At 46.7% G+C, this 27,777-nt stretch overlaps 1 protein-coding gene across 2 annotated transcripts; it reads left to right on the top strand.

Moving 5' to 3' along the window:
- Window positions 1-38: 38 nt before the first annotated feature.
- On the top strand, window positions 39-27,273 carry ENOSF1 (enolase superfamily member 1). 2 transcript variants are annotated; one of them, XM_059139390.1, is made up of 16 exons: window positions 39-202; window positions 6,442-6,550; window positions 10,027-10,142; window positions 11,854-11,940; window positions 12,347-12,373; window positions 14,914-14,986; window positions 15,104-15,142; window positions 15,724-15,806; window positions 16,583-16,617; window positions 17,230-17,317; window positions 18,850-18,984; window positions 22,312-22,353; window positions 23,117-23,246; window positions 23,496-23,595; window positions 26,309-26,390; window positions 26,981-27,273. In XM_059139390.1, the coding sequence occupies exons 1-16, from the start codon at window positions 119-121 to the stop codon at window positions 27,071-27,073; spliced, it is 1,323 nt and encodes a 440-aa protein (XP_058995373.1). In that variant the 5' UTR covers window positions 39-118; the 3' UTR covers window positions 27,074-27,273. The 2 variants fall into 2 exon arrangements, with proteins under 2 accessions (XP_058995373.1, XP_058995374.1); XM_059139391.1 differs by lacking the exons at window positions 39-202; window positions 10,027-10,142 and having other exon boundaries at window positions 6,473-6,550.
- The last annotated feature ends 504 nt before the right edge of the window (window positions 27,274-27,777 follow it).

Genomic DNA, 27,777 nt, shown 5'->3' with positions numbered 1-27,777 from the left:
AGTTCTTGTGCGCGGCGGGCGGCCAATCAGCGCCCGCCGGGCCGGGCTCTGCCCCTCCCGCCGCGCGCAGGGTCCCGAGCGGAGCGGGCGGCGCGGGCAGCTCGGGCGGTGCGGCGACATGGTGCGTGGCCGAATCTCCAGGCTCTCGGTGCGCGACGTGCGCTTCCCCACGTCGCTGGAGGGCCACGGCTCCGACGCCATGGTAAGCGCTGAGCGACTGCCGGGTGCCTCTTGCCGCGGACGTCCAGGCCCACGTAGGCGCGGGGAGTCCAGCGGGTCGCGGGGGTTCCCCACTTTGGAGCCGTTGCTTTTGCCGGGGAGGAGGCCGGAAAGGGGTGGGGGTGGGGGGTAAAAGTAACCCGAAACTATCCACAACTCCTGGGCTTCCCCGCCGCCCCCGCCTTTGTCGACGTTTTGCGCTTCCTGTTGTTACATTTATGATTCGTATTTTGCTGGAAAGGGTAGAATGCGTAATGTGCAACAGCGAAATGCTCTTGTTGGAGCCCCACCGGTGAAAGCCTAGAACCCCTGCTGGCTTCTGCTGCACTGAAACCTTGGTGGGGTTGTGGTGGTGGGCCTGGCTGTTCTGGGTGAGAATCCTGCCTCCCCCACAACTTGCTGTGTGACCTATAGAAGACGCTAACCTCTCTGGGCATCTTGGGCCTGTCTTTGAAATGGTGTCGCACTCTGGCTGGAAAACCAGACAAGCCCGTGGTAATTCTGAGGCATGTGAGGGGCCTCATGAAATTACCTGAAAACGTTGTTAGGAAGGGTTTGTCACTGTAGAGAGTTATGCAAGTACCAGTCTTTGGAGAAGTTGTAAAACCACAGCCCTCTACCTAAATACTGAAGGGCATGTTTGCTTATTGACAGTGTTTGGAGGGAAACCCTCCATCCATACCAGGGTCCCTGCAGGGGTTCCCAAATATAGGAAGGAGCTCTATACAGGGTCTCCCCGAGGGCTGTCATCCACTGGATCCTCCTTGCCCTCAGTCCAACGAGGAGAAAAAATTGCATGAGTCTGTAAGGAATGTGTGCATACATGAGGGGACGTGAGAAACGTCTATGTTAGGATGATATTTACCTATTACGTGTGGAGGGAGGGGAATGAGTACCAGAGGACTCTAGTATGCCCTCTAATGTTGTGCTTCCTACGTGGGAAGGTGATATCATTACATTCATTACCCATGCTCTTTGGGTACTTGAGATTTTTTTTTTAAAGATAGGTCTCTCAATCATATAAAAAAAAATGGGCAGAAGATATGAACAGACACTTTTCCAATGAAGACATACAAATGGCTGTCAGACACATGAAAAAATGTTCATCATCACTAGCCATCAAGGAGATTCAAATTAAAACCACATTGAGATACCACCTTACACCAGTTAGAATGGCCAAAATTAACAAGACAGGAAACAACATGTGTTGGAGGGGATGTGGAGAAAGGGGAACCCTCTTACACTGTTGATGGGAATGCAAGTTGGTGCAGCCACTTTGGAGAACAGTATGGAGATTCCTCAAGAACTTAAAAATAGAGCTTCCCTATGACCCTGCAGTTGCACTACTGGGTATTTACCCCAAACATACAGATGTAGAGAAAAGAATGGCCATCTGTACCCCAATGTTTATAGCAGCAATGGTCACGGTTGCCAAACTGTGGAAAGAACCAAGATGCCCTTCAACGGACGAATGGATAAGGAAGATGTGGTCCATATACACTATGGAGTATTATGCCTGCATCAGAAAGGATGAATACCCAACTTTTGTAGCAACATGGACAGGACTGGAAGAGATTATGCTGAGTGAAAAAAGTCAAGCAGAGAGAGTCAATTATCATATGGTTTCACTTATTTGTGGAGCATAACAAATAAATCAGAGGATATGGGGAGATGGAGAGGAGAAGGGAGTTGAGGGAAATTGGAAGGGGAGGTGAACCATGAGAGACTATGGACTCTGAAAAACCACCTGAGGGTTTTGAAGGGGGGGGGTGGGAGGTTGGGGGAACTAGGTGGTGGGTATTAGAGAGGGCGCGGATTGCATGGAGGACTGGGTGTGGTGCAAAAACAATGAATACTGTTATGCTGAAAAGAAATTAAAAAAAAAATAAAGATAGGTCTCTCGTGGAAAATGCTGACTAAACAAATTGTTATGTTTAAAAGTATGTCCTTTATTCTGAGGTGAAGTTATTCCCACTTTTTAAAATCTTTGTGTTCCTTCTTATGTTAAATGACTTTAAAAACACCCAGTTGGCAATCCTTTGTGGATCTCCAAATGTTTGAAATTTCACTGGCTTGTAAAATCAAACAATTGCTCTAATGCAACCACTTTGGCTCTCTGAAGTGTAGCAGCTGTGGGTTAAACCACTCACTCTCTTAAGTCTTGGTTTTCCTTTTTCTTCCATTTTAAAAATTTAAATTCAATTAATTAACATATAATGTATTATTGGTTTCAGAGGTCAGTGATTCATCAGTTTTATATAACACCCAGTGCTCATTATATCATGTGCCCTCCTTAATATCATCACCCAGTTACCCCTTCCCCCAGCTCCCTCCCCTCCAGCAACCCTCAGGTTGCTTATTGTGATTAAGAGTCTCTTTATGGTTTATCTCCCTCTCTGGTTTTATTTTTTTCCCCTCTTCCCCTATGATCCTGTGCTTTGTTTCTAAAATTACACATAGCAGTGAGATCATATGATAATTGTCTTTCTCCGATTGACTTATTTCACTCAGCATAATACCCTCTAGTTCCATCCACATCCTTGCGAATGACATTTTAAATTTTTATAGCTGAGTAGTATTTCATTGTGTATATATGCCACATCTACTATATCCATTCATCTGCCAATGGACATCAGGCTCTTTACAAGGCCTCAGTTTTCTTATCAGCGGCATGGGTATAATAATATCTGCTTTATGTAATAAATGAGATGCTCGTAAGGTGCCTGATACAGAGAATGCCACCAGAAAGTATTGTCTGTAATTACTGTTTACATATGAGGAAACTGAAGTAAAAGGGGCTCTGGCCTAGATTTTTCACTGCTTTGAATTTGTGAAGTGTTGAAGTAGCCTGGTTTTAAGTAGAGTAATTTAAGAACTGTGGAATTTGTCTCTGGGTCTAAGTTGTTTATGACCTCTGGATCAAGAGAGATTCTCTGATACCTGTGTTATAAACTCATAAATACTTAAGTATTTATCTTCCAGAGATAAGAGGTGTGTTGTGTGCTGATTCTCATATGCCTTCTTCTTAGAATGCGCTGCTTTGCAGTTCCTGGGGTATTGCTTCCGAGCCCTCACAGCATGCTGAACTCAGCAATTCAGCTCTGTTCAGCACTAATAAACAGAGGAGGCTTCCTGATCAGAAGAAGCAGGATATTTTCATGAAAGAAACTGAAACTGCCCCCCAACCTCTTAAAAGTAAAGGATTGCATCTGTGATTTTTTTTTTTTAATTCCCCTTTAAGGAAATGTGGAACACTCAGGCCTGCATTATAAGTTGCTTGCTTGTCGAGACACTCATCAAGGTTCCAGAGAGTTCCAGGGCTGTGGGCTCATAGCCCAGCTCCAGCTGACATGTGCCACAACCACCACCACTTCCCAGCCCATACTCTTCCTCTTCTTTCCCCATTGTCTGCTGAGCTCCCAGGAGTGGCTGTGCTCCCAGACCACGCTCCCCGTCCTCTGGCTTCCAGTCCCACACCCCCCAGCACTTGGAAAACTGCCCACCGCATCATGGAGAAGACTGAAAACAAATGCACCCTGGGCCCCATCTCCACCCGTCGGTCTCCCAACTCACCCCCGTGTTTCCCTTTATTCTGTGAGTCCTGTCCTTCTCCCAAAAGAATCCATCCCCACTTTCCCTGACTGCGGAGGCCCCATTCTCCTCCCCCTATCTCCAGTATTTTCTTCCTCAGTTTCTTTTCCCAGTGGTTCCTTTTCTATCACATATAGACAGGGATTCGCACTTTGGAATCACCTTCTTTTGACCCTAACACCCTCTTCTGCTTCTGTGTCTGCTCCTTCCCCACCAGAGACTAAATCACTGGTTCATCCCTGTTGCCTCCAACCTTTGCACTTCCTTCCTTCCTTTACAGTAAGTACTTCCTTCCTCCTTCATCTGAAGCGAACTTTGTCTCCATCCTTCTTTGGGATGGACTGTTATTTCTGCCTCCAGGGTCCTTTCTCAGGGTCTGCCATTGGCACGTTGTCAGCTGCCTCCCCTTCCACCCTGGCTGGCTGCTGCTGCTGCTTCCTTTAGTGACCCTGCTTCTTCCCTCGGCAAGGCTCAGGCCCCAAGGGCCCTACGGTCTCATGCTTTGGTCCCAGTAAGACCCTCTCTGTGTGTACAGCTTCAGTACCCACTTGTATACCAGTGATTCCAGATCTCATTTCTGAATCTTGCCTCTCAGGAAATCAGGAGCCGAACCAGGCTGTCACCAACCCTTAAATACACTCCAGTCTTTCCCTTTTCTGTCTCTTCACTGTCACTGTCACCAAGGGTGATTCTTCTGTCCCTGCCCTTCATGCCCTTTCCCACTACTGAACAGCTCCCCATCCTGGACCAACCACCTCAGATTCTAATTTCATCATAAAGCCGCCTCCAGCTTCAGATCCATGCCACTAATAGTGCTCCCTGCCTGGCTTCCATAGTTTATATTTCTCCCAGAGATTTACCACGTCCTGCCTCTTTTTATTAGAGCTTCTGTAACCATGGCTTTTAACTGTAACATTCTTTTTTAAGATTTTATTTACTTATTTGAGAGAGAGAGAGCATGAACAAAGGGAAGGGCAGAGGGAGAGGGATAAGCAGGTTCCCACTGAGCCAGGAGCCTGACAGGGGGCTCAGTCCCAGGACTTTGAGATCATGACCTGAGCTAAAGGCAGACACCCAGCCGACTAAGCCACCCAGGCGCCCCGGAAACCGAGTTTAAAGAGACAGTTTAGATCCCAAAACCCAGGGAAAGGGAAGAGGCAAACATGGTAGACAGGCGGCCTTTGTCTGGCATCAGAGCCTCGTGGAGGGCATTCAGTGTGAAGGGTTCCTGGGCACCGGCTACGTATCAGAAGTTGTGCAGGTTGCTGGGGGAGCACAGATACATTTTCCCTTAAGAAAGTTGTAGTTTAAGGGCAACTGAGTGGCTCATTGGGCTGGGCGTCTGCCTTCAGCTCAAATCATGATCTCAGGGTCCTGGGATTGAACCCCCGAGAGTCTGCTGTGCTCCTACTGCCCTACCCCACCCCCAGATCATGCTCTCTTTCTCTCTCTCTCACCTGTTCTCTCTCAAATAAATAAAATTTTAAAAAACAACAACAGCTCAGTTTTCTTATCTGTCAGGTAGGGATAATCTAGCACCTACTTTGTGATATTGTCATGAGGGTTAAATTAAATCAAATAGCTTTTAAAGTAGTGTGCCAGAGCAACAAATGTTATATAGTAATAATAATAACAATAAAAACCGTAATAAATTGTCACCGCCCTATGCAAAATCCGTCATCCTACTTTCCTTATAGATGCATGCAGATCTTCTGCCTGGCTTCTGGGGGTCTCCACTGTCTGCCCCTACACCACCTCTCCAGTCTTGTCTCCATTCACTTGCCACCCCAGGGGCATTTCCCTTCTGTCTAACAAGGCTCAGGGTTTCCTATTGCTCTCTCTTGCCCCGTGCCGTCCCTTGTCCATCCCCATGTCTCTGTCCCCTGCTTCCTCTTTGCTTGCTCCCTTACTCTCCAGGGTCCTTCTCACTGACCACACAGTAGTCCTCACCTGCTTCTTGTGTGTTGGCTTCTTCTCCCCACTGTAGGAGAAATTTCTAGACACAGACTGGGTTTTTCACTTCTGCCTCCCCCCAGATGAAACTGTTGAGTTTCATCACAGTCAGTAAACACTTACCAAAATACCATTTGATAGTAGCAAGTTTAAAAAAAGAACAAAACAAAAAATGGGCTAATTTGTCCTGAGGTTTTAATTCCTTGCGTTCCCCCAGTGATCTCCTCTGAACCAGCGCCGTTGTCTTTTGAGCCCTGCTACGGGCTGCAGCGAAGAAAAGTCCAGTTTTCTGTGAGGCGCTCTGAAGCCTTGGCTGCTTCCATCTGAGGCTGCTTGTGAATGAATGCAGCTCTGTTCAGAGAGCTGGCAGAGGTAGCTTGGGCGAAAACTCCTGGATTACAATCTGAGCTTATCATCAGAGGAGGCATAATTGCAAACTGGCACTAAAAATGTATACATTGCCCTCGTTGAAATGATATGAATCTGTCAGGAGGACTTTCCCTTTGTCCATTCAGAACTCCTCCACTTGGTGGGGGGGGTGGTGCCCCAAGGCTTGCATCAGACTGGAGCTCTTCGCGCACATCCCCTGTTGTGTTTTCTCTTCTTATGTGATGCTCTGAGGTGTACCTTTGGGTTTCTCATGTTTGCGTTGTGGGGTGGGGTACATATTTCCCACAGCACACAGACCCTGACTACTCGGCTGCCTATGTCATCTTAGAGACGGATGCGGAAGACGGGCTCAAGGGGTATGGGCTTACCTTCACTCTGGGAAAAGGCACGGAAGTTGGTGAGTGGAATGTTCTTATAAGGTTCTATCTAGAATGCTTCATTTTCACTTAGATTCCAGTTGTGACCTTACTTTTCTCTGTATTTGCACTGCTCAGGGTGAGTAAAAACAGTATCTTGTGGTTTATTTGTTTCATGGGGAGAAATGAAATGGTGGCAGAACTTGGCCCTTCTCCTCGCAGGGGTCAATGGACTGTGGGCATATCCATGAATCTTGGCCTATTTCTCTGACTGAGAAAGGCAGGTGGCCAGAGATATGACATAGACAGACGGGCAGTGGTCCTCATGGCGGAAGGGCCTCTGGTTGCCCAGGTTCAGAGCTGTCATCTGGGCAAAGCAGGTTTGCACAAGCCATGAGTTAGTTCTTCTCTCAGATTTGGGGAGAGCTCAGTGGGGGTCTTGAGGCCCCTCATTTTCTTGATAAGGAGACTGAGGCCCAGATAGCTGCTCAGCTAGCCCCTCCCTGAGTGCTTTCTTTCCACATTTTTTAAAAAAGATTTTTTTTAATTTGTTTAAAAGAAAGAGGGAGAGCACAGAGGGAGATGCAGACTCCCCGCTGAGCAAGGAGCCTGATGCGGGGCTCCATCCCAGGACTCCAGGGTCATGAACTGAGCCGAAGGCAGACGCTAACTGACTCAGCCACCCAGGTGCCCCTCTTTCCTCAACGTTTAAATACAAATGATCTCTTTGATTTTTGTTTTGAAATACTTAATCCCTGTACAAGATACAAAATTCAAAAAGTACAAAAGGTGACCTTTGCCAGATCAGTTTCTGTGGATCATGAGGGTCTGAAGCCAAATGATGACAGTTGAGGTGTGAGGATCCAAGAAGGAAGGACACGGATTCTCTAAATTTGGTGCTGATCAGGAGGACTGTCAGCTATTTGCACTGTCAAGTAGAAGTCTTTGGTCCACTGAAAGATTTTAGTATTGTCAAGCAGACGAAAGGTGTGTGTGCACATGTACACACGTGCGTGAATATGCGTGTGTATAAGGACAAGGGAACTTTTCTTGTACTTTAAGTGGATGCAAAGTGGCTACTGTCCCACTTTTCACGGGGCTGGCCTTCCATCGTGCCTTTAGCCAGTTCTGTAACAGACTTCCTTTGAGGTTCTCCCATGTGTCAGGCACTGGAGAGAGATTTTAGTGAGACAGACAAAGGAGACAGAATCTCGAGTATATGGAGAAAGAATGCACGAACGTCTCAGGGACATACAGCCATAAAAGAAAGGATCATGCAGCATGAGAAGGATAGATTTTTCCAAAGCTGGCGCAAGTTACACAGAAGGTTAGTTCATTGTCCAGGAGGGTCTTGGGCAGCTTCAGAACAGAGGTGAGCCTTTGAGATTAATCTTAAAGATTATTCCTTGAAGCTAGGAATTTATCAGGTAGCAGGAGGAGACTCGGCAGTGATTCCTTCTCCTTCTCCATTAAGTCAACCATTTGCTGTTAATGTTTTCCATAAGGCAGTAACCGCTGACCACGCTAGGTTTGTGAGCTGTGTGTCAGCTTCTCCGGCCCCGTAATTGTGTCTGGTCTAAGCCAAGTTTACGACGCTGCCTTCTCTCTATTGCAGGCAATATAGGGCGGCCCCCAAAAGTTGCATAAAACTCAGCAAACTTACAAAATATGTTATGGGACGGGCCTCTGGAACTACTCTGTTAATAGCCTAGACTTTGAACTTTGCTGAGTCGGGTGCGCAGTGGAGGGACCCCACGTGCTCACTGAGACATGAGATAGGAGATAGGAGGCTCCTCTCCCTGGTTGCTGAGCTCTGTGCTTCGGGGCCTTCACTGACTTCTCTTCCTCCTCCACTCCCGTCCCCTCCCAGCTGTCCTGATGGGCACCTCAGCCAGGGATAAATCAGTTTCCATCCTCTATGCCTTTAGTAAATGGCTCTTTGGCGGTGATAGAGTTGGCTTCCGCCTTTTGCCGACCACAACATGAGAGAACCCATTTTAACTTTACCTTCCTCCATGTTTCAGGCAATTTACCAGTCTCACTGAATGTGTTATATGGCATTCGCATTAAAGTTGAAAAAAATTCCATTAGTCCATTACAGTTCTTCTGTGCCTTTGTCAGCCTACTTACTTGTTCATTCTTTTATGATCAAAAAAAAAAAAAGTAAGGGTGCCTTGGTGGCTCAGTGGGTTAAGCCGCTGCCTTCAGCTCAGGTCATGATCTCAGGGTCCTGGGATCAAGTCCCACATCGGGCTCTCTGGTCAGCAGGGAGCCTGCTTTCTTCTCTCTCTCTCTCTCTCTCTCTCTGCCTGCCTCTCTGTCTACTTGTGATCTCACTCTGTCAAATAAATAAATAAAATCTTTAAAAAAAAAAAAAGTAAAAAATAGTGGTTTCCTCATTACTGTGAAGGCAGTGCTAGCAAAGTGTGTGAGAAAGGGAGGGAGGGTTCTAGTTATTGTTTTATGGATAGAATTTAAAAATACAGCTTTTAACAGAGGGAAAAAATATGAAGAAAGAAAAATTTCTAAAGAGACAAAAAACAGCTGTAAGGGTTCACGCCAGCCCTAAGGTCCAGGAACCCATGTCATTCATAGGCTTTATTGACTTGTCCTTCCTGGGCTAGACAATCCCAGGGAGTCAGTCAGCAAGGCACTGCCTTCAATGGCCAACTTCTTCAGATCAAATTTCTCACCCATGGCAGCAAAGCAAACCTGAAGTAGATTGTCCCATACCATGGATGATCACCAGTACCCAAATTTCTGTCAAATGCACTAAATTTTATTTTAAAGATTTTATGTGTGTATGTATGTATGTATGTATGTATTTACTTAATTGACAGAGAGAGAGAGAGGGAGAGACAGCGAGAGAGGGAATGTAAGCAGGGGCATGGGAGAGGGAGAAGTAGGCCTTTCCGCTGAGCAGGGAGTCCGATGCGGGGCTTGATCCTGGGACGCTGGGATCATGACCTGAGCCAAAGATAGACACTTAACAGCTGAGCCACGGAGGTGCCCCCTTTTCATCTGTAATAGTGTGTTATATTGTGAATTCAAGATATTTTCTGTGCCTGATATTAATTAGAAGGTACTTCTCTCTCTCTTTTTTGTCTTTTTTCCCCTTCGGTGGTAAGTAAGACCCTTCTTATTTTTTAGGAACAATGAGTTAGCAAGGTTTGGTTTTGAAACCAAGTGCCTGGACAGACACTTTCCCAAGTGAACAAGAAAATAAACTGGGAATATTATATAAACTTTCATATCTGTGATTCTATTTTTCACCTGGCAACCATTCAAAATGTGTTTGCTATACTCAGACGGAGCTATGGATTAACAGCTATTCCATATGGATGGTATCACTTACGAAAAACACAGAAGACATATTCTGGGCAGTTTTTAAAAACAAGTATCTTTTGTATATGAAGTTTCTTTCATAAAACGCCCACATTAGTTTGTGGTGTTTTCATGTCTTAATTTTTTGAGTTCATACCCAAACATACTTAAGAATTGAATCCTTACTTAATAGTGGTCTGTGCTGTGAATGCCCTCGCCCACCATGTGCTTAACAAGGACCTCAGGGACATCATCGGTGACTTCAGAGGTTTCTACAGGCAGCTCACAAGTGACGGGCAGCTCAGATGGGTAAGGGCCATTTTTAAAGAATGCTTCTATAAGTAGTGTTACTAAGGTCTAAGATGTCCTTTGATGGCAACAAATACGAAAACAAACAGGCTTATAATTCCAAGGTCAAACATTGTATCGAGATAAATTAGGGCTTGAACTATTTAGACCGTCAGTGTTTGGAAGTAATTGATTCCTTTCTATAACACTTGAATCTGGACACATTTGGATCTTGAGAGCCCTATGGACCTCATCTCTACTCCCACTCCTTGAATGGAGAAGTGTTCTAGACCCCCTAGAAGATTAAGTACTGAATAGGCAGCCTTTCTGGAGGAGAGATAATGTGGGTAGTATTGGAGTTAAGAGAGGAAGTTATTAAAGCCAGAAATGTGAGTCTTACATTTCTTAACCAAAGTTAAGAAGATAGAGACCAGAGTACTTTTATGTGTAAAGGTCTGTATTTTGAACTCTAAGTTCAAGGCATGAAAAGAGTGAGGTTCTAGAGAAAGGAGTCTATCCCTGTAAGGTCAGTCCAATAACTGGGTCCTTGCCTTGTCTCCTGACATCAGCTCTGTCTTTTGCTACCTCTGCTCCAGGTCTTGTCCATGCATGGAGAAAGGCACAAGGGAAGGCACTTGCCATCTTGCCTTGGATTTCATTTTGAACTTTCTGCAAAAGCAAGTTGAAATTGTTTTTCAAGGCATTCCCTTGAAGAAGCTCCTACGGGCCAAATCTGGGACAATTCAAGGATCAAAATAAATACGTTAGTAATGGCTTGTAACTCATGGAATAACGCAAGAATCATGAGTCCATTTAGGTAGTGAACAAGCAACCAGGAAAAGCTTGTCATTATAGTAGAATACAAACTTAATGTAAAAAGAATGGTAATGTTGGACAATCACTGTATTGCAAATGTTGTAGCCATAGCTGATTGAGGCAAGAATCTTCAATGCATGCCCAAATTTGGGGATATTAATCTCCATACTTAGAGAAAATGGTAACCTCACAGTGCAACAGCCGAGTGGACCCTGACTTACCTAAGTGCTGAAAGATAATAACCCTAATAAAAAACCAAAGTGACATTACTGTCTGCTTAAAATTTGTGCCAAAAAAGTATGACCTGAATCCCAGTGATGAAGGAACTCCAGACCAACCCAAATAGAGGGACACTGTTACAAGTCAGCCAGCTTGTGCACTTTAAAAATGTCAACAGCAGCTTGAGAAGAACAAGAGAAATTATTCCAGATAAAAAGAGTCTAAAGAGGCAAGACAACCAAATGCAATATGTTAATAAAATATTGAGACAGTTGGCAGAATGTGATTATGGACTGTCTTTTAGACAGAGTAGTCTATCAATGTTCTGTTCCCTGAATTTGATCGTTATACTACTACAGTTATGTGAGAAAACGTTCTTGTTTTTAGGTCCTACATGCAGAAGTCTTAGGGTTTGAGAAGCATGGTATCTGCAACTTAAACGGTTCAGTAAAATCAATATTATATATGTTCTATTTGTATATGTATATGTGTGTATATATAGAGAGAGAGAGTAGGGGGGTAACGTATAAGTTTTTTGTGCTGTTCTTGCAACTTTTCTATAGGTTAGAAAAAAAAAAGTTTAACCTCTACATGAGCCTTTATTGATGCCTTTTAAGTCTTGAAATGTGTCCCTGGCTAGGAGACCTAAATACCTCTCATTTCTAAGAAATGCTGATGTGTTTTGCTTCCTAACCAGATCGGTCCTGAGAAAGGTGTTGTGCATCTGGCTACCGCAGCCGTTCTCAACGCCATCTGGGACCTGTGGGCCAAGCAGGAGGGAAAGGTAACTCATCAAAGGAGCACTTGCTCTGTGGAAAATCCGACATGTGGCAGAGAGATGAACACTTACTCTGTGAACAACCTTCTGAAGGCAAAAGACCTACAGCAGGCCTCCAAAAGAAATATAAAGAATTGTTTGATTCTTTATCTCCCTGGCAGTAGTTAGGAAACTATAGGAGTAGGTTTAAAGGGCAGAGAAAGAAATAGGAGGGCAGCAAAGCTAAGGAGTCAGGAGGCAGCATTAGAGACCCCAAGACCTGGGCACACAGGTGGGCCAGAGGGCAGGTGTTTGAGAGTGGGAGTTTTCCTTTTCTTTTAGGAAAAAAAAAAGCTACTTTACACATGTTTTACAATTCTTTTCTCTTTCTTTCTCTCTCTCTCCCTCTCTCTCTCTTTCTTTTTTCTCCAAGCCTCTGTGGAAGTTACTTGTTGACATGGTAAGTATAATGTTGTTATAATGTTAAAGAATTATAATAACGTTGTAATGTAAATGAGATGGATTTCATAGATTACTTGCTTTTGGTAATTAGTAAATATATTCAGTATTGTCTTTGGGTCACTGTAGTGGTGACAAAGCAAAATCCCACTAGATCCTAGTATTTCTTTTCTGATATTTGAAGTAACAGCTGGCTGTGCTCACATAGACAGAGTGGTGCACGGGAAACACTGAGTTTAGGTCCTGCCTCCCCCACTATGGAGTTTTCGCATGTAACGCAAACACCCTGAGCCTCTGTTTCATAACTCTGAAAAGGGGATTGTCGTCACTTCTCTGAGAACCTTGTAGAACTTGTTTAAAGACCAAATAAAGTGCTTCCTGAAGAACAAGAGGTTGTTAAGATATTATTATCTTAATAATATGTACGATATATTATTAAGATATTGTCTGGTCACTTTGAATTTAAAAGGAAGTGACAAATCAGACTGTGGTGGTCTCCAGCTGTCTGATTGCAGAAGGGAAGGAGCCAAACACTGACGATAAGGCACCTCGATGTTTCCGTGTTTCTTGACATGTTTATGGTAGAGCTGAACACCTGGCAGCTGAGGAGGAAAAAAAGTCTGGACAAGTTAAGGGGCATGAGCTTCACACCCAGGCAGACCTGGCTTTGTATCTGGGCTCTATCACTTCCTGGTGGGTTGACCTTAGACATGTCACTAACCTCTTTGAGCATCAGCTGCCTCACGGTGATGATGTCTTGCATGGTTGCTGAAACCCTGGCGGTCAGCAAGAGTTTGACATCACAATTAAGGAAACACAAAGAACACCATGGCCTTGAAGACTGTCGGTGGGCAGACATTGCCTCTTCTCTGGGAGAAAGTAAAACAGGAGGCTATCACACCGGCTCTCTGATGTGGTTGCAGGTGACATGGGGGCTCCATCCAAAGGGGAAAGACATGAGCTGCCTTTAGGCACAAGGTCAGACTTTCAGAGGGGTGTAAAAGGCGGCTTCCCAAATGGAATGATTTGAGGGCCACTAGAGAAGATGCCTGAGACTTCATTCTTTTGGACCCTATTTCCTGTTTCAGTAGCGGCCAGTAGTCTAGAAAGAGGCAGAATCTCAGCATTGAAAGAGCTTTTACATCTTTATTTATTTATTTATTTTAAAGATGTTTATTTATTTGTTTGATGGAGAGAGACAGCGAGAGAGGGAACACAAGCAGAGGGAGTCGTAGAGCAAGAAGCCCAGTGTGGGGCTCGACCCTGGATCCTGGGATCATGACCTGAGCTGAAGGCAGACACTTAACAACTGAGTCATCCAGCACCCCACATTTTTTTAAGATTTCGTTTATTTTTGAGAGAGAGCACACATGAGCACGAGCGGGGGTGGGAGGCAGGCAGAGGGAGAAGGAGACTCCCCGCTGAGCTGAGCAGGGAGTTGGTTGTAGAACTCAATCCCAGGACCCTGGGATCATGGGGATCATGACCTGAGCCGAAGGCAGATGCTTCACCAACTGAGCCAGCCGGGTTCCCAGCTTTTACACTTTTTCACAGACCAGTGGAGTATTGTTGGTCACAGTAAAACCTAAGTGGGAGCAAAGCTACTGGTTGCTTCCCAGCTGTTAGATTGAGATGAGGAGGGGTCTCAGCCAGAGGCCCAGATGAGGGTGTTGGCCTTGGCAGCATGGCCTGAGCAGTGAATGAGGGGCAGGAGGAGGTGGGGAGAGAGCAGCCAGTGATGGTCCAGGGCCAGGCAGTGTGCTGGGTCGTTCGTGGTGAATCCCTTCTGTCCTGTCGGTGAAGTGAGTTGACAAGAGAGGAAATGGGGGGCGCCTGGGTGGCTCAGTGGGTTAAGGCCTCTGCCTTCGGCTCGGGTCATGATCCCAGGGTCCTGGGATCGAGCCCCATGTCGGGCTCTCTGCTCAGCGGGGAGTCTGCTTCCCTTCCTCTCTCTGTCTGCCTCTCTGTCTACTTGTAATCTCTGTCTGTCAAATAAATAAATTCTTAAAAAATAATAATAATAATAATAATTAAAAAAAAAAAAAAGAGGAAATGGCCCATGGTCAGGCTGCTAATAAATGGTGGGCACAGGGTTGACCCTGGAGGGCCTGGTTCTGAGACCAGCCTTCTTTCATCTCCTGCTGAGCTGCTCCAGCATCACCGTCAGCCGTGAAGTGTGGAGCAGTGACGTAAATAGAGAGGGATGCCAGGTACTCATCTCTCCACTGAACCCGTGCTGAGCCCTTGCTTGCCTCCTGCCAGATCCTCCTTCCAGGAGCCATGTTAGTTGGGATGGTGGAGCCTAGATGTCTGGGGAGGGGCGGGGTGGGGAGGGAGTAAGGGGTTGCAGCACGAGGGCCTGAAGATGTCTTGGGGAGGCGGCACTGACCCTCCGAAGAGCTCTGTACCAAGGAATGACAGAACCAAACAATTTAACACAAATCCTGAATGCCCTTTCCCAGAGAGGATAAGTCTGTCCTTAGGAACCTAAGCTGCTCATGAATTGATCTGGGCCTTTCCCCTCTCCTGTCACACTGCCAGGACCCCAGGACGCTGTTATCCTGCATTGATTTCAGGTACATCACAGACGTCCTGACTGAGGAGGAAGCCTATGGTGAGTCATACTCGAGTGACGGAACTGAAAGTTTTCTGGTACCTACTGATGTCTAAATAATGTAGTAGCTTGCTTTTTTTGTCTGAAAAAGTGATGATGCTTCTCATTTCTTTCCAGAAATACTGCAGAAAGGTCAAGTTGGTAAAAAAGAGAGAGGTGGGTGGTGAGGAAATTTCCTTCATTATTTTTGTTGTCATTGTCCTTTTGAGGGTCCCTGTCCACTGGGGGTTCACATCATCTTTCCAAATGCCCGTGCCCCGCAGCCAGGCCCTCTGACAAAGCGTTGCATCTGGAAGATGCGGCGTCCTGGGTGTGACAAACAGGAAGACCTGAGCGAGTTTGAGACCCTTGGTATTTGCAGGATTGTGAATGTGGCCAGAGGCTGGGCTTGGGGCTGGTTGTACTTGAAATTCAGGGTCAGAAGGAGAACAGGCTGGATTCTCTGGGGGCAGCAGCTTAGCTAAAGGCAACTGTGGAGCCAGGGTGGCTTGATCGGTTGGGCATTTGCCTTTGGCTCAGGTCATGGTCCTGGGGTTCTGGGCTCAAGTTCCATGTCGGGCTCCCAGCTCAGTGGGGAGCCAGCTTCTCCCTCTCCCTCTGCCACTTCCCCTGCTTCTGTGCATTTTCTCTCTCTCTTGTCAAAAAGTAAATCTTAAAAAATAATAATAATAAAGGCAATTGTAATTCTGAAGGTCCCTGGAAAGCACAAAATGTTGACTGGCATTGTGTTTGCACAGAAGGACAAATGCTGATGCAAGGCTACCCTGCCTACACCACATCGTGCGCCTGGCTGGGCTACTCAGACGACAAGCTGAGGCAGGTGGGCACTCGGACCTGGTGTTGTGGACAGGTTTTATATTCCTGGCTTTCTGGAGTTTTCTTGTTAGCCTTTCTAAATCATTTTGGACCCAAGACCTCATTCTGAAAGTACGTAACGCTGGAGCGAAGTGAAGCCATTCACATCGTGGGCGCGGGACCCTGTGACCTAGCGTGTCCCCTCTTGGCTTCTGGATCATGACAGGCCGGGGTTTGATTCCCTGGTAGAGGCAGCAGTGTCACACTGAGCCTTGATCTCCTCACTGTGAAATGGGGAAATGATAGGTATCTTGTGGGTGGTTTGAGGGGATTCAGAATCCTGCTGTGAGCTGTGTAAGGCCCTCAGCCCTGGTGCTGGCGCCCAGCATGCAGTTGGAATGTGGTTGGTTTGTGACTTTGCCATCACACTGTCCTCGCCGCCGAGAGGAAGACTAGCTTCTGTTTGTTTCCCGTACGTCCACGTGTTCAGGGGGCTGCAGAATACCCTCCCTTTAAGAAGGGGGATGGATAGAAATTCTCCATTTCCCTCCTAGGAATGTTGTGAACAATTTAAGAACTTGTTCCCCTAGAGATGAGGAAAGAACGTCATCCTACAAGGATGAGGAGTTACGCTCTGTTGGGGAAGCCGCTCCTGCTTTTACATCACCAACACGTGGTGGTTCCTCTGGTTCCTGCGGCAGCCATAGTGGTTATGAAAGGAGACCAGAGACAACCGGGGTACTCGTTAGACAAAAGAGAGTTTCGGGGTGTGTGACGGTAACTGTGCTCCTTTCCCCGCAGCTCTGCACGGAGGCCCTGAAGGATGGCTGGACCAGGTAATAACCTGTTTGTGTGATAATGGGCTTCACTCTCCCTGTCACAGGCTGGGCAGTGGAGGCGAGCCAGGAGCAAAAGGCACCAAGGATGCCAGGGTTCATCCAGGAAGAGTCTGACACGTAGGGATGCGTGGGACAAGTTTCAGCACAGGCCAGGTTCTTTCTGCAAAGATGAGATGTGATGGGGCCCCTGGGTGGCTCAGTTGGTTAAGCAGCTGCCTTCATTCCGGGGTCCTGGGATCAAGCCCCACATCGGGCTCCCTGCTCAGTGGGACACCTGCTTCTCCCTCTACCTGTTGCTCCCCCTGCTTGTGTTCTGCTCTAGCTGTGTCTCTCTCTGTCAAATAAATAAAATCTTTAAAAAAATAAATAAATAAAAAAGATCTGACAGCTCTCCTAGTTCCCTGACTTGGGGTCAGCAGGAGAGGAGGCCTTACTGTCCTGAGGTCATTTTCCAGTGACTTGTCTGAGACCTAGGGGGACAGGGCAGGTGGCTACTAGAAAAGGTCACCTGTGAATTCTCAGCAGAGGCAGCCACTTCAGCAGAGAACCTGCGTGTCTTCGCCCTGCTAGGGGATAGGTCCCAGTTACCAAGCCACATCTCTTTTACAGGTTTAAAGTGAAAGTGGGTGCTGATCTCCAGGATGACATCCGTAGGTGCCGCCTCATCCGGAGTATGATTGGACCCGAGAAGACGCTGGTAAATGTCCTCCCCGCCCACCGAGAAAGAGCAGCCTTGCATGAAGCCTGTGCCCTTGGCCAAAATACAACTCACTTCAGGCAAGGATTAAAGAACAACGAGAACGTTAAAGCTGAATGTGAGAGGAAACACAGCTTTGTGGTCTTGCAGTGGGCAAACTCTTTTTTAAAAAAATAAAAAACAACTATGGAGGGAGCTGATAGTTTTAAATGATTCTCTTCTGCAGAACCTTAAGTAAGAGCTAGATTAGGGATTGTTCCTTCTTGCTAGCAGCGACGCACCTGAGCAGACAGGTTCCCCACTGGTGCCCTCCTGTGTCGTTATCTAGTTTCCCTGAACAAATCTGTCCCTCCTGGTTCAGCAAATAGGCCAGTCTCGGGGAGCCAAGGTGGAAGAAATGCCTAACTTTTGCTGAGATAAATGTAAGAATCAGTGATTCCTGTCTTCATATTTTTATAAGATGTTTCTTATTATGTGTAAAATATTTTTATAAAGTCACTATAAGATGTTTTTGTGGTTTTTGGAGGCATGTTTCATAAGTTAACAGAAATGGAAGTTGAGTCCTTGACCTAGGATCAGAAGTGCCACTACCTATATACAAGTTAATGTGACTTTTGTCTTACGGGGCCATTCTTACCCAAATAACTTATGCTACAAAGTGATTCTAGATGTCCTGTCCTCTAGTCCTCATAGTGGCTCCTGAGGGGACTCATACAACTTAGCACTTCCTACTAGACAGATCCATCCCCATGTCTGTCTTCTCTGAGTGTGTTAATGTCAGGGATGGGGAAGCCCTTTCATCATCTCTGCCCGCCCAGCACCTGGCTTCCAGAGAGCTAGGGCCCGGGAGTTAGAGGCCTGGACCTGAACTTGCCATTCACATGACTTCCTGTTCTTGGCAACTTGCTTAACTGCTCTGCATGCCAGCTTTCTTTTCTGTAAACTGAGTTAATGTGAACTGCTTCATAGAGTTGTTCTAAATATTAAATGGGACAAAATCCATAAAATGCCCGGTTGAGTAGGTGCTTCATCAATGGGAGAGTCTGGGTTATTGATTAACCAGTGCCAGACTCGTAGTTGGCAAGAGTCAAAATGACTAGTGAACAAATTCAGAACTGATGAGCATGATTGGGAAGGTGCTAAAATAGTTTCTAGAACAATGGACAGTGCAAGACAGACACGGTTGGGTGGCACCTAGGTGCAGATTGGGCCATTACTCCGGGGCCCACAAGCACTTCTCCTGGGCCCAGCCCAGGACACCTGCAGACATCACAGTGATCCTGCGACTGGCTTGCCACCTCTTTCAGAAGATGCATCTGGAGCCCCAGTTCCAGTCGTGGTGGCTGCACTTTGGCCGCCTTCGTGCTGGCTGTGTGCTGGTCCTCCACAGGGGAAATGTCAGGCTCCCTTCCAGAGTCTTGCTTAACCATCGGGGGCACTGAGTGGCAGCATTTCCTCCCTTAGAGCCAGGGCCCCATCACAGGTCAGCACCAGCAGACCTCACAGCAGAGGGTCCCTCTCTCTCCGTGCAGATGATGGATGCCAACCAGCGCTGGGATGTGCCTGAGGCAGTGGAGTGGATGGCAAAGCTGGCTGAGTTCAAGCCACTGTGGATTGAGGAGCCCACCTCCCCAGATGACATTCTGGGACACGCCACCATTGCCAAGGTAGAAAAACTGCACCTGCTTCTGCCACTCCTGCAGTATATTTGTTTGTTTCCTGGGTTTCTGGACTGGCTGTGATGGATCCTTTGCTAAGGATCCTAAAACTCCTTTGCTTATTTCCTTGTAGGTTTCTCTTTAGAGACAGTAAATTGCTAAACATTGAAAGGCTGTCCAGCAAACCCAAGATTAATAGACACGACTTCATACTTCGTAAATACAGAAATCTGACTGATACTAAAATATTTTATTTACCCCGAATGAAACAAAATTGTAGATTCCTCTGGCTGACCCAAAAGAAAAGGTTTGCTAGCTAATGCCAAGGTCAGGCCACCCCAAGAGAAGGCTGCCTAGGGTCCCCGCACCAGGGCACTTCCCTCACAGATCTACTGGCCTTCCCACCTCTTGGGTTTAGGGAGACCCTGGTACATCAGAACATCTGAGGAACATGCTTTCTCAGGAAGCGGCTCCCTTTAGCCAGTGTCCGGCACTGATAAATAGAAAGCCAGAATGCCGGGTCACTTATGAGAACTCCCAACTTCTGGGGACACTAGGTGTTTGTATCCTCTGACCCGAGCAAGCTCCACGAGGAGCCACATTAAACCAAAGGCTGTTGGAAGAGTGAGAAATCAGGGAAGGAACGGGTTGTGTGATTTGAATACACTGGTGTCCATCCAAGGGGGCCCCATGCATCTATGCACAGAACATAGCTGTGCCTGCTCCTGGCACGAGGCATGTTGAGTCTTTTTTTTTTTTTTTTTAAGATTTTTATTTACTTATTTATTTGTCAGGAAGAGAGCACAAGCAGACAGTGGCAGGCAGAGGCAGAGAGAGAAGCAGGCTTCCTGCTGAGCAAGGAGCCCAATGCGAGACTCAATCCCAGGATCCTGGAACCATGATCTGAGCCGAAGGCAGTGGCTTAACCTACTGAGCCACCAGGCATCCCGGAATGTTGACTCTCAAGTTCCCCCTCCTCAACCAGCACTCACCTCTAACTCCCCTTTTATGTTTTCCTCTGATGCCCCTTTCCCCCCAACACTCCGCTGTCAGGGTGTAGGTCTGCTGGCCTTATGTCCCTTCCTGCCTGCCTGAGCAGGTTTCCCCCTGAGGTGGTTCTGCATTGCTATACTTTCCCCTGATCTAGAAAGTTGCACTCTGAGGACGGGCAGTTTCACATTCTGGGAGGAACACCTCCCAGAGGTAGGACACCTCAGTGTGTCCTACAGGCAATTGTGGGTCCTACAGGGACCATCCTGCCCCATTTCTCTCAGGACACGAAGGTATGAGCCCCCGCTGTCAGGCCCTCCACAGAGGCTTGTGTTTGAGGGATGCCCTGCCTTCACCCACATCACAGCCAAGCCACAGAGAAACAAAGATACGTGAACCTGAGAGAGCTGGCATGGCGGGAGGGGTGCCAAGTCCTGAGGACAGTAGGAAGAAGGTCACTGCAGGGAGACACAAGGGTGGGCTACAGCGGTGGAGCTGCTTGGGGAGGTAAGACACGAGCGGACCCTGAGCAAAGCTGCATGGCAGGTTGGGGGGGTGAGGAGCAGGAGCCACAGGGGGACCGTGTCAGTTTAAAGAGACCTGAACGCTTCTGAGGAGTCATGAGAATCGGGTCAGAGGCCATGGTTTGACAAAGATTTTCACCTTGGGGTTCTTTGGGGGCAGCCAGGCTCTAGTGCTGCCCACCAGCCCACACAGGGACCTGCCCCCTGCCCCCCAACACACACCCCTGCCCGGAGATTTTCATTAGAAGCTCTTCAGGGCTTCGGCCCTCTGAAGTTTTGTTTTTATGAGGGAGGCCAACCCCTCAGGAAGTATCCCATGATGTGGGCACAGACAACCCAAGGCAGGGGGCAGCTGCAGAGACAGCCGGCCCTGGTGGGGCCATGGAGATGCCCAGCGGAGTGCAGATGCACGTCGGGGGGTGTGGGGAAGACAGGTCCCTGGGACCGGGTGATGGGTCCCTCTGAGCAGAAGTGAGCCACCATAGTGTCTTGAAGGGGAGAGTGGGATCAAAGAGGATTTGACTGGAAAAAACATGTAGGATGGCTTGAGATGTGGTACAGTGTTGTGTGACACAGGCAGAAAGAAACGAGGCAAAGAGCAGAAGTAGGAGGCTTTCGCAGTAATCACGGAGGGCGGGCAGAGAAGGGACAGGGCAGCGAGGTGAGAGCAGGCTCAGGAAATATTTAAAAGGAAGAAATAGAAGTTGGTACCTATTTAGTGTCAGAAGCATATACTTTAAAATGGTAGAGTGAGTAAGCCAAGTGGCTTTCCTACCCCTCTCTTTTTCCCCACTCTGGTTTTTGGTTTTGTTTTGAGATAAAGAACTGCACTCATATAGAGGTCTCTGGAAGCATAAACCAGGAAAGTAGAAGGTGCCCCACTGACCATCCACTTTAACTCCTCACCTGGGGACAAGGAGGCGAGGCTTGGGAGGCCCATGACTCCCCATCCACACATAGAGGCAGGACAGGTAGCAGGATGGGAGCCCCTGACTCCTAAATTAAGGGTTTTTTTTCTGCAGGGAAGTTTTCCTGTCTAGTGGTTAAGAAGCTTCCACTGGCTCTGGAGCTGGCCTGGAGTCTAGGCCTTGGTTTTACCCCTTTCCAGCCTGTGATCTGGGGCGGGTTACTAGCCCTGCACCTGCTTCTCATCTGTGAAATGGGGACGGGATGATGGTGGCTCCTGTCCCAACGGGCTGTAGATGAGGACCCATTTCAGTCAGGCTTTCACACAGCACCAGTCAGGCAGCAGGACTCAGACATGTTAGCTATTGGTTCCCTTGCTGTATTCCCTAAACAATGGGAAGATAAGCTGGGGAGAAACCAAAGGCACCTGAGGAAAGTGCCTGTGGCAGCCCCAGTGGGGACGTTTGGGGAGCAGCCGGAGCCTGGGTGGAGGGGGTGAGGTAGCTTCAGAGGGCAGCACAGAGAGAGCAGTGCTGTGTTAAGAAGACTCCAGCATTCGCCCAGTGAGGAGTTCACCAGGTAAGGAACAAGCTCTGCCTGACCTGTAAAGTGGATCTAAGCCCACTGGCTAAGCTTGAAGGGAGAGGGTCCTAGAACACCCACTGAAGGGGCTGCAGGGAGAATCTGCAGAGCTGTAGCAGGAAGGGAGCTCATGGCAGCATTGCAGCTAGCCCCTCCTGTGTGCACACATAGTCTCCTTGCCCACCTTTTGCCCTTCCTAAAACTTCACACAGCCCCCGCAGGGACATCTCCTCCTTCAGCTCTGAGTAGTGAAACCACTGTAAATTTTTTTTAAATTAGGATTTTCAGTTCAGAATCTTTGGGAAATAACATCAGGTTGTCTTGTGTTTTATAGGCGCTGGTCCCATTAGGGATTGGCGTTGCCACCGGAGAACAGGTAAGTGACATCTCCTTGGGGTCAGTACACACTGGCCACCCACTGGGGACGCTGGTGTATGTTAGGCTCCACCACCTGTGTTATTTTGAGGGGGGAAGTTTTCATAATCTCAGAACCTAGGATACTTTACAGCACATTGGTAGAGTCTGCAGTCAGAGTCAAAATTTGTCTCTTTTCCGACAATTCATACGAAGTAAAGCCAAGTATCTTTCCCAAAGTATCTAATCAAAGTTTACAAGGCAGCAGTTTGAAGTTGCTCCTGCAAGGGCGTAAGACGCACAGTATGGTTTTAAGAAAGCCAGCTTCCAAATTGAATAAACATTACTGTGTTCACTCTCCATGCTTATAAACAGAGCACAAATGCTTGCCAAGACCCACAGCCGTCCACCCACGCGTGGAGCCGCGTGGAGGAAGAGATTCTCGGTTTGCCCAGCGAAAGGAGCAGTGCTGGCTGGCCTTGGGGTTTCCGTCGTCCTAGCCACCTGCTCATCGCCATCACCACATTCCCTCCTGATGCTTCGCTTTGCCTCCCCCTTGCCAGCCGCTCTGACCGTCATTCCCTAATAGATGTCCAGTCAGTGGGACTTGTGCATGCCTCACACCCTTCCGCTAGCAGATTTACGAAGCAGTGAGCAGTCAGGACCCCCACCTGCATTGTCAGGGCTCGCTTCCTGCCAGATGAGAGCGAAGAATATAGCCCGAGCTTCCTGAAGGCCCAGGTTAACTCTTCTGCTGGTTTTATTTATTTTAATTCTATTTCCAGTGCCACAATAGAGTGATATTTAAGCAACTCCTTCAAGCGAAAGCCCTGCAGTTTCTCCAGATTGACAGCTGCAGGCTGGGAAGTGTCAATGAAAACCTTTCAGTGTTGCTGATGGCCAAAAAGTTTGAAAGTAAGGGCGCCTGGGAGCCACATACCAACCCTCCATTTCTCCGCCCACCGCACACCGGCAGGTCCCTCTGGAAAGACTGTCTTTTCAGCTGAATCAGGGAATCTTTGACGATTTTCATCCTGCAATTTCCTCCCTAAGTAATAATGAATGATGTAATCACCTGCGGGCAATGAAAAATACCTCAGGTGTTCTCTCCTCTGCCCACCCCCACCCCACTTGACATTAAGAAGAGATCTGTCTTTATTCTAGTTCCGGTTTGCCCCCATGCTGGTGGAGTTGGCCTCTGTGAATTGGTTCAGCATCTGATTATATTTGACTTCATATCCATTTCTGCAAGCCTCAAGAACAGGTAATGTCGGATAAAATTCGGCTCTGGAGAGCAGAGGCATTAAGAACTCTGTTCTTTGCCGCATTCTATAACTCAAAGGCCAAGCTGGCTTTGCTTTCCACTTTTTCCCATGGGGCCATTTCACTGGAGTCCCAGCAGTGAATAGATCTCTTTTTCTTTTAGATGGTGGGTTCTTGGTAGCTGCCTTTGTTTTCTAAGTACATGATGGGCAGGTGGGGTGGAACCCGGGGAAACCAGAACTCCTTTTTTTTAAAGTTGGCTCCACACCTAGTATGGAGTCCACTAGGGCTTGAACTCAACGACCCTGAGATTAAAACCTGAGGTGAGATCAAGAGTTAGGCACTTAACCTACTGAGCCACCCAGGCGCCCCCAGAATTCCTTCCTTTCTAAATCTACATGGCTTTCATCACATTTATATTCTCTGCTTCTCCTGGTCCCAGCGCTGGAGTCTTTCATAGTCTGGCCACATCTAGTTTCATCTTATTTCTCAGGATGTCCCAGGTGAACTTTAAGACAGTCTTCCAATAATCTGCACACACATGGATTTATTTTTAAAAAAGATTTTATTTATTTGCCAGAGAGAAAGAGAGCATGCGCACAAGCAGGGGGAGTAGCAGGCAGCGGGAGAAGCAGGCTCCTCCCTGAGCAAGGAGCCAGATGCAGGACTTGATCCCAGGACCCTAGGATCATGACCGGAGCCGAAGGCAGATGCTCAACGACTGAGCCACTCAGGCCCCCCTATTTTTATTTTTCTAAAGATGTATTTATTTCAGAGAGTGAGGGAGAGGGTGCAGGGGCAGAGGGAGAGAATGCTGTAGCTAAAACCTCTCGCTGAATGCAGAGCAGGACATGAGGCTCAGTCCCAGGAGCCGGAGATCATGACCTGAGCCAGAATCAAGAGCTGGCTGCTTAACTGACTGAGACTCTCAGTCACATAATAAAGTCACATATAATAAAGTGACTTTATTATACATTTAATTCCTCCTGGAATTAAATGTGGTATTGCAGAAGGATCCCTAGCCATAATTTTATATGGTGACAACATAAACCTGTGCAGAGAATGGCAAACCCCAAACGCCAGGCGATGGGTGAGAAATGGGACCTGTGAAGGTTGATAGGGGGCCTCAGTGATAAAGTAATGGCTTCTCTCTCTAGGTGGGGGGCTGAGGACATAGGTGTGCCTTTTATGTCTGAAATATTTTGTACAATAAAAAGTGAACACTCCTAGGTTATTCTGCTTTTGCCCTCTCTCATTTCAGTCCTGCAGGTGGGACCAAGGGGAGGTTCAGACCAACCATGAAAGGTCCTGCCAGTCTTGAGGGCTGAGAAAAGGGCCTGCGCTGAGTGGTACACTGTGAGCATGCACGAGTAGGTGCGAGTGCATCAGGCTGCTCTGGGGCTAGGGAATGTCCTTGTGTGGGCGGGGCAGCTGCCAGGCACCACTGGGCACCCCTGCTTTGTGACCACATGGAGTGCCCATTCCCTGCTCATTCTTCAAGGCCAGAACATCCTCTCCCATACAGCTGGTTCTTCACCTGTAGTCTGTTCTTATAGATGATACATAGCACATATTCTAGGTGGTACCATAGTATCTTGTCCACTGAAACCATGCAGCCATATCTTGCCAGTTCCTTGGTGAGTGCCCAGCACCAGGCACCTGGGCTGCCTGTCCTAGCTGTTGATTAACTGATGACCAAAGTGAGGCAGCAGAGTTAGGTCACTTGCCCCAAATCACAAAACTAGAAGGTGGTTGACTCCACAAATTTGAACAGATTGGTTTGATAGTAAAACCTGTGCTCTTTTTTCTAAATCGTGTGTGTAGCTGGATGGGATCTCATTGGGGGATTTTAATCTATTCATCTAACCTCTCGCTAAAGGCACCCAAATAATCCCAGATACTTATGGAGTCTAAATGGGTATCTTCAGGGGGTCACGAAACCTTTACAGATCTTCCTTGGCTTGAGATAGTTTAACATTCCAATAAACCCTCCCTAAAATATTGAAATAGTAATATATTTATCAATATTGATAAATACTAATATATTGAAAATGTATTTTAAAATGTGTTTTATAATGCCTAACCTACTGAACATCATACTTAGCCTAGTGTACCTCAAACATGCTCAGCACACCTGTATTGGTCTCTACTTGAGCACAGTCATCTGGCATGAAGCTTGCTTTATAATAAACTGTTGAATAGTTCTTGTAGTTTATTGAATACATTACTGAAAGTGTAAAACAACGGTTGTTAGGAGTACAACAGTTGCTAGTGTATTCGTTGTGGGCCTTCATGATGGCATGGTTGACTGGGGGCTGCTGCCGCCACAGCCCAGCATCATGAGAGAGTATCGTATCACACATCACGAGCTGGGAAAAGATTCAAATTCAAAATCTGAAGTAAAATTCTACTGAATGCATATGGCTTTTGTTTCATCACGGAATCGAAAAATCTTAAGTCAAATCATTGTAAGTTGGAGACCATCTGTAGACTTAAAACAGACTTTACCCACCCACGTGAGACTTTACCCTCACATTACTTTATTTTACAGAAAGAACCTGAGGCATCGGTTGGAAGATTTGTATAGACATGCACCCGATTGGAGTCTGCCCTTTCTTGAGTGGTTCTCATGCCTTTGCTTTAACAGTTAGTACCACATGAATCATCTAACATAAGACTGTAATTACTGCCCTAATCTGATTCCTTCCTTCTAGAATGTGTGAATATGTCGACCACCTGCATGAACATTTCAGGTATCCTGTGGTAATCAAGAAGGCTTCCTACATGCCGCCTCAGGTGAGCTTGGCCAGAGAATCCCTGAGGAAGCAAGGAGCTGCCAGACCCTGGTATTCTTGTTCTTGTAGGTTAGACCCTAGAGTGCAAAGCGGTCTCCTTAGAGCTTATTTTCAGTATCTAGAAATTACAAATGTCTCTTGAGTTAGCAGTATCAAATTCCCAAGGCCTGAAGGTCAGGAGTTAAAGTGAAATTGCCCCAACAAGGCTTCTCTAATGCCAGCCTTTCTTCCCAACACCAGCTGAGACCTTAAAATGAACACCTGTTGTGCAAAGCCCTTCCCACCCCCTGCCACAAACAGAACAAAACTTGGCACCACCTACCAAGTTAGTGAACTGAAACGTTTAGACTGCGGTTGTGTTATCTGGACCACTTATCTTCATCATGTCTGAGACACTGGGGCTCATTTTCATCAGTGGAGGCTGAGTTGTCAAGGAAGTGATTAGTTTAATCCTGAGATGTAGCCAATAAAAAGCGTATCCTTCACCATTTCAAATAATCTGAAAACAGCATTTCTTTGAGCAGCAGAAACACATATATGAGTTTTGTTCCAGGTGGTTATGAACACTATTCTATTCTTTGTCTTTGATAGGATGCTGGTTATTCAACAGAAATGAAGGAAGAATCTGTAAAGAAACACCAGTATCCAGATGGTGAAGTCTGGAAGAAACTCCTTGCTGCTTAAGGGAATTAAAATGTTCAGCCCTAACACCCTTTCCTAAGTGAAAAGTCTTACATACACTTTTTGGGTGTGGTTGTACAAAAACAGGAGAAAGAAATCATCCTAGAGTTCAAAACAATTTCAGCCAAAAGTCCTGTTAACCCCAGGAATCAGCTGTCATTATTACTTGATTCTTTTACAAATAAACACATTCTGCTAACTAATCCTCAAATTTAGATTTAACTCCAAGTTCAGAAAGATGTTCTTAGAAAAATTTCTATCAAGTGCTGGTACGTGTACATTACTCTGTACTTTGAAAATAAGCAGCAGGTTGCATAACTATTGGAACACTGCCTTATTCTAACACTTGTTAAAAATTAGCAGAGAAAAAATAGTTCTGTAGGACTGTGGGATAGCTGGTGCATGACCAAAGGTAAAAGGATTTCATGCATTATCCCTGGAGTGGATTAGCCTTTCTTTTCTTGCTCTAAGGGTACTAGCAGAGGATTCACACCATACTGAAACCATGACAGTGATAATGGGCAGGAAAATGGCATTTCATACATTATTTTTCCATAGTCCTTAAAACTTTATCCTAAATAATTATATGCTAATGATAAATGCAACCAGAATTAGATGAACTGCAGAAAAATAGGGCAAAATGCAGTTTAATCTCCATTTCTAAAATATACTAAACCTCTAAGCTGTATCCAAATGAGAATAGAGCA

Source organism: Mustela lutreola, chromosome 11 (genome assembly GCF_030435805.1).
Source record: "Mustela lutreola isolate mMusLut2 chromosome 11, mMusLut2.pri, whole genome shotgun sequence".
Taxonomy (NCBI): domain Eukaryota; kingdom Metazoa; phylum Chordata; class Mammalia; order Carnivora; family Mustelidae; genus Mustela; species Mustela lutreola.
Note: the sequence above shows the minus strand (reverse complement) of the source record. Positions and strands in the feature narration are given on the sequence as shown.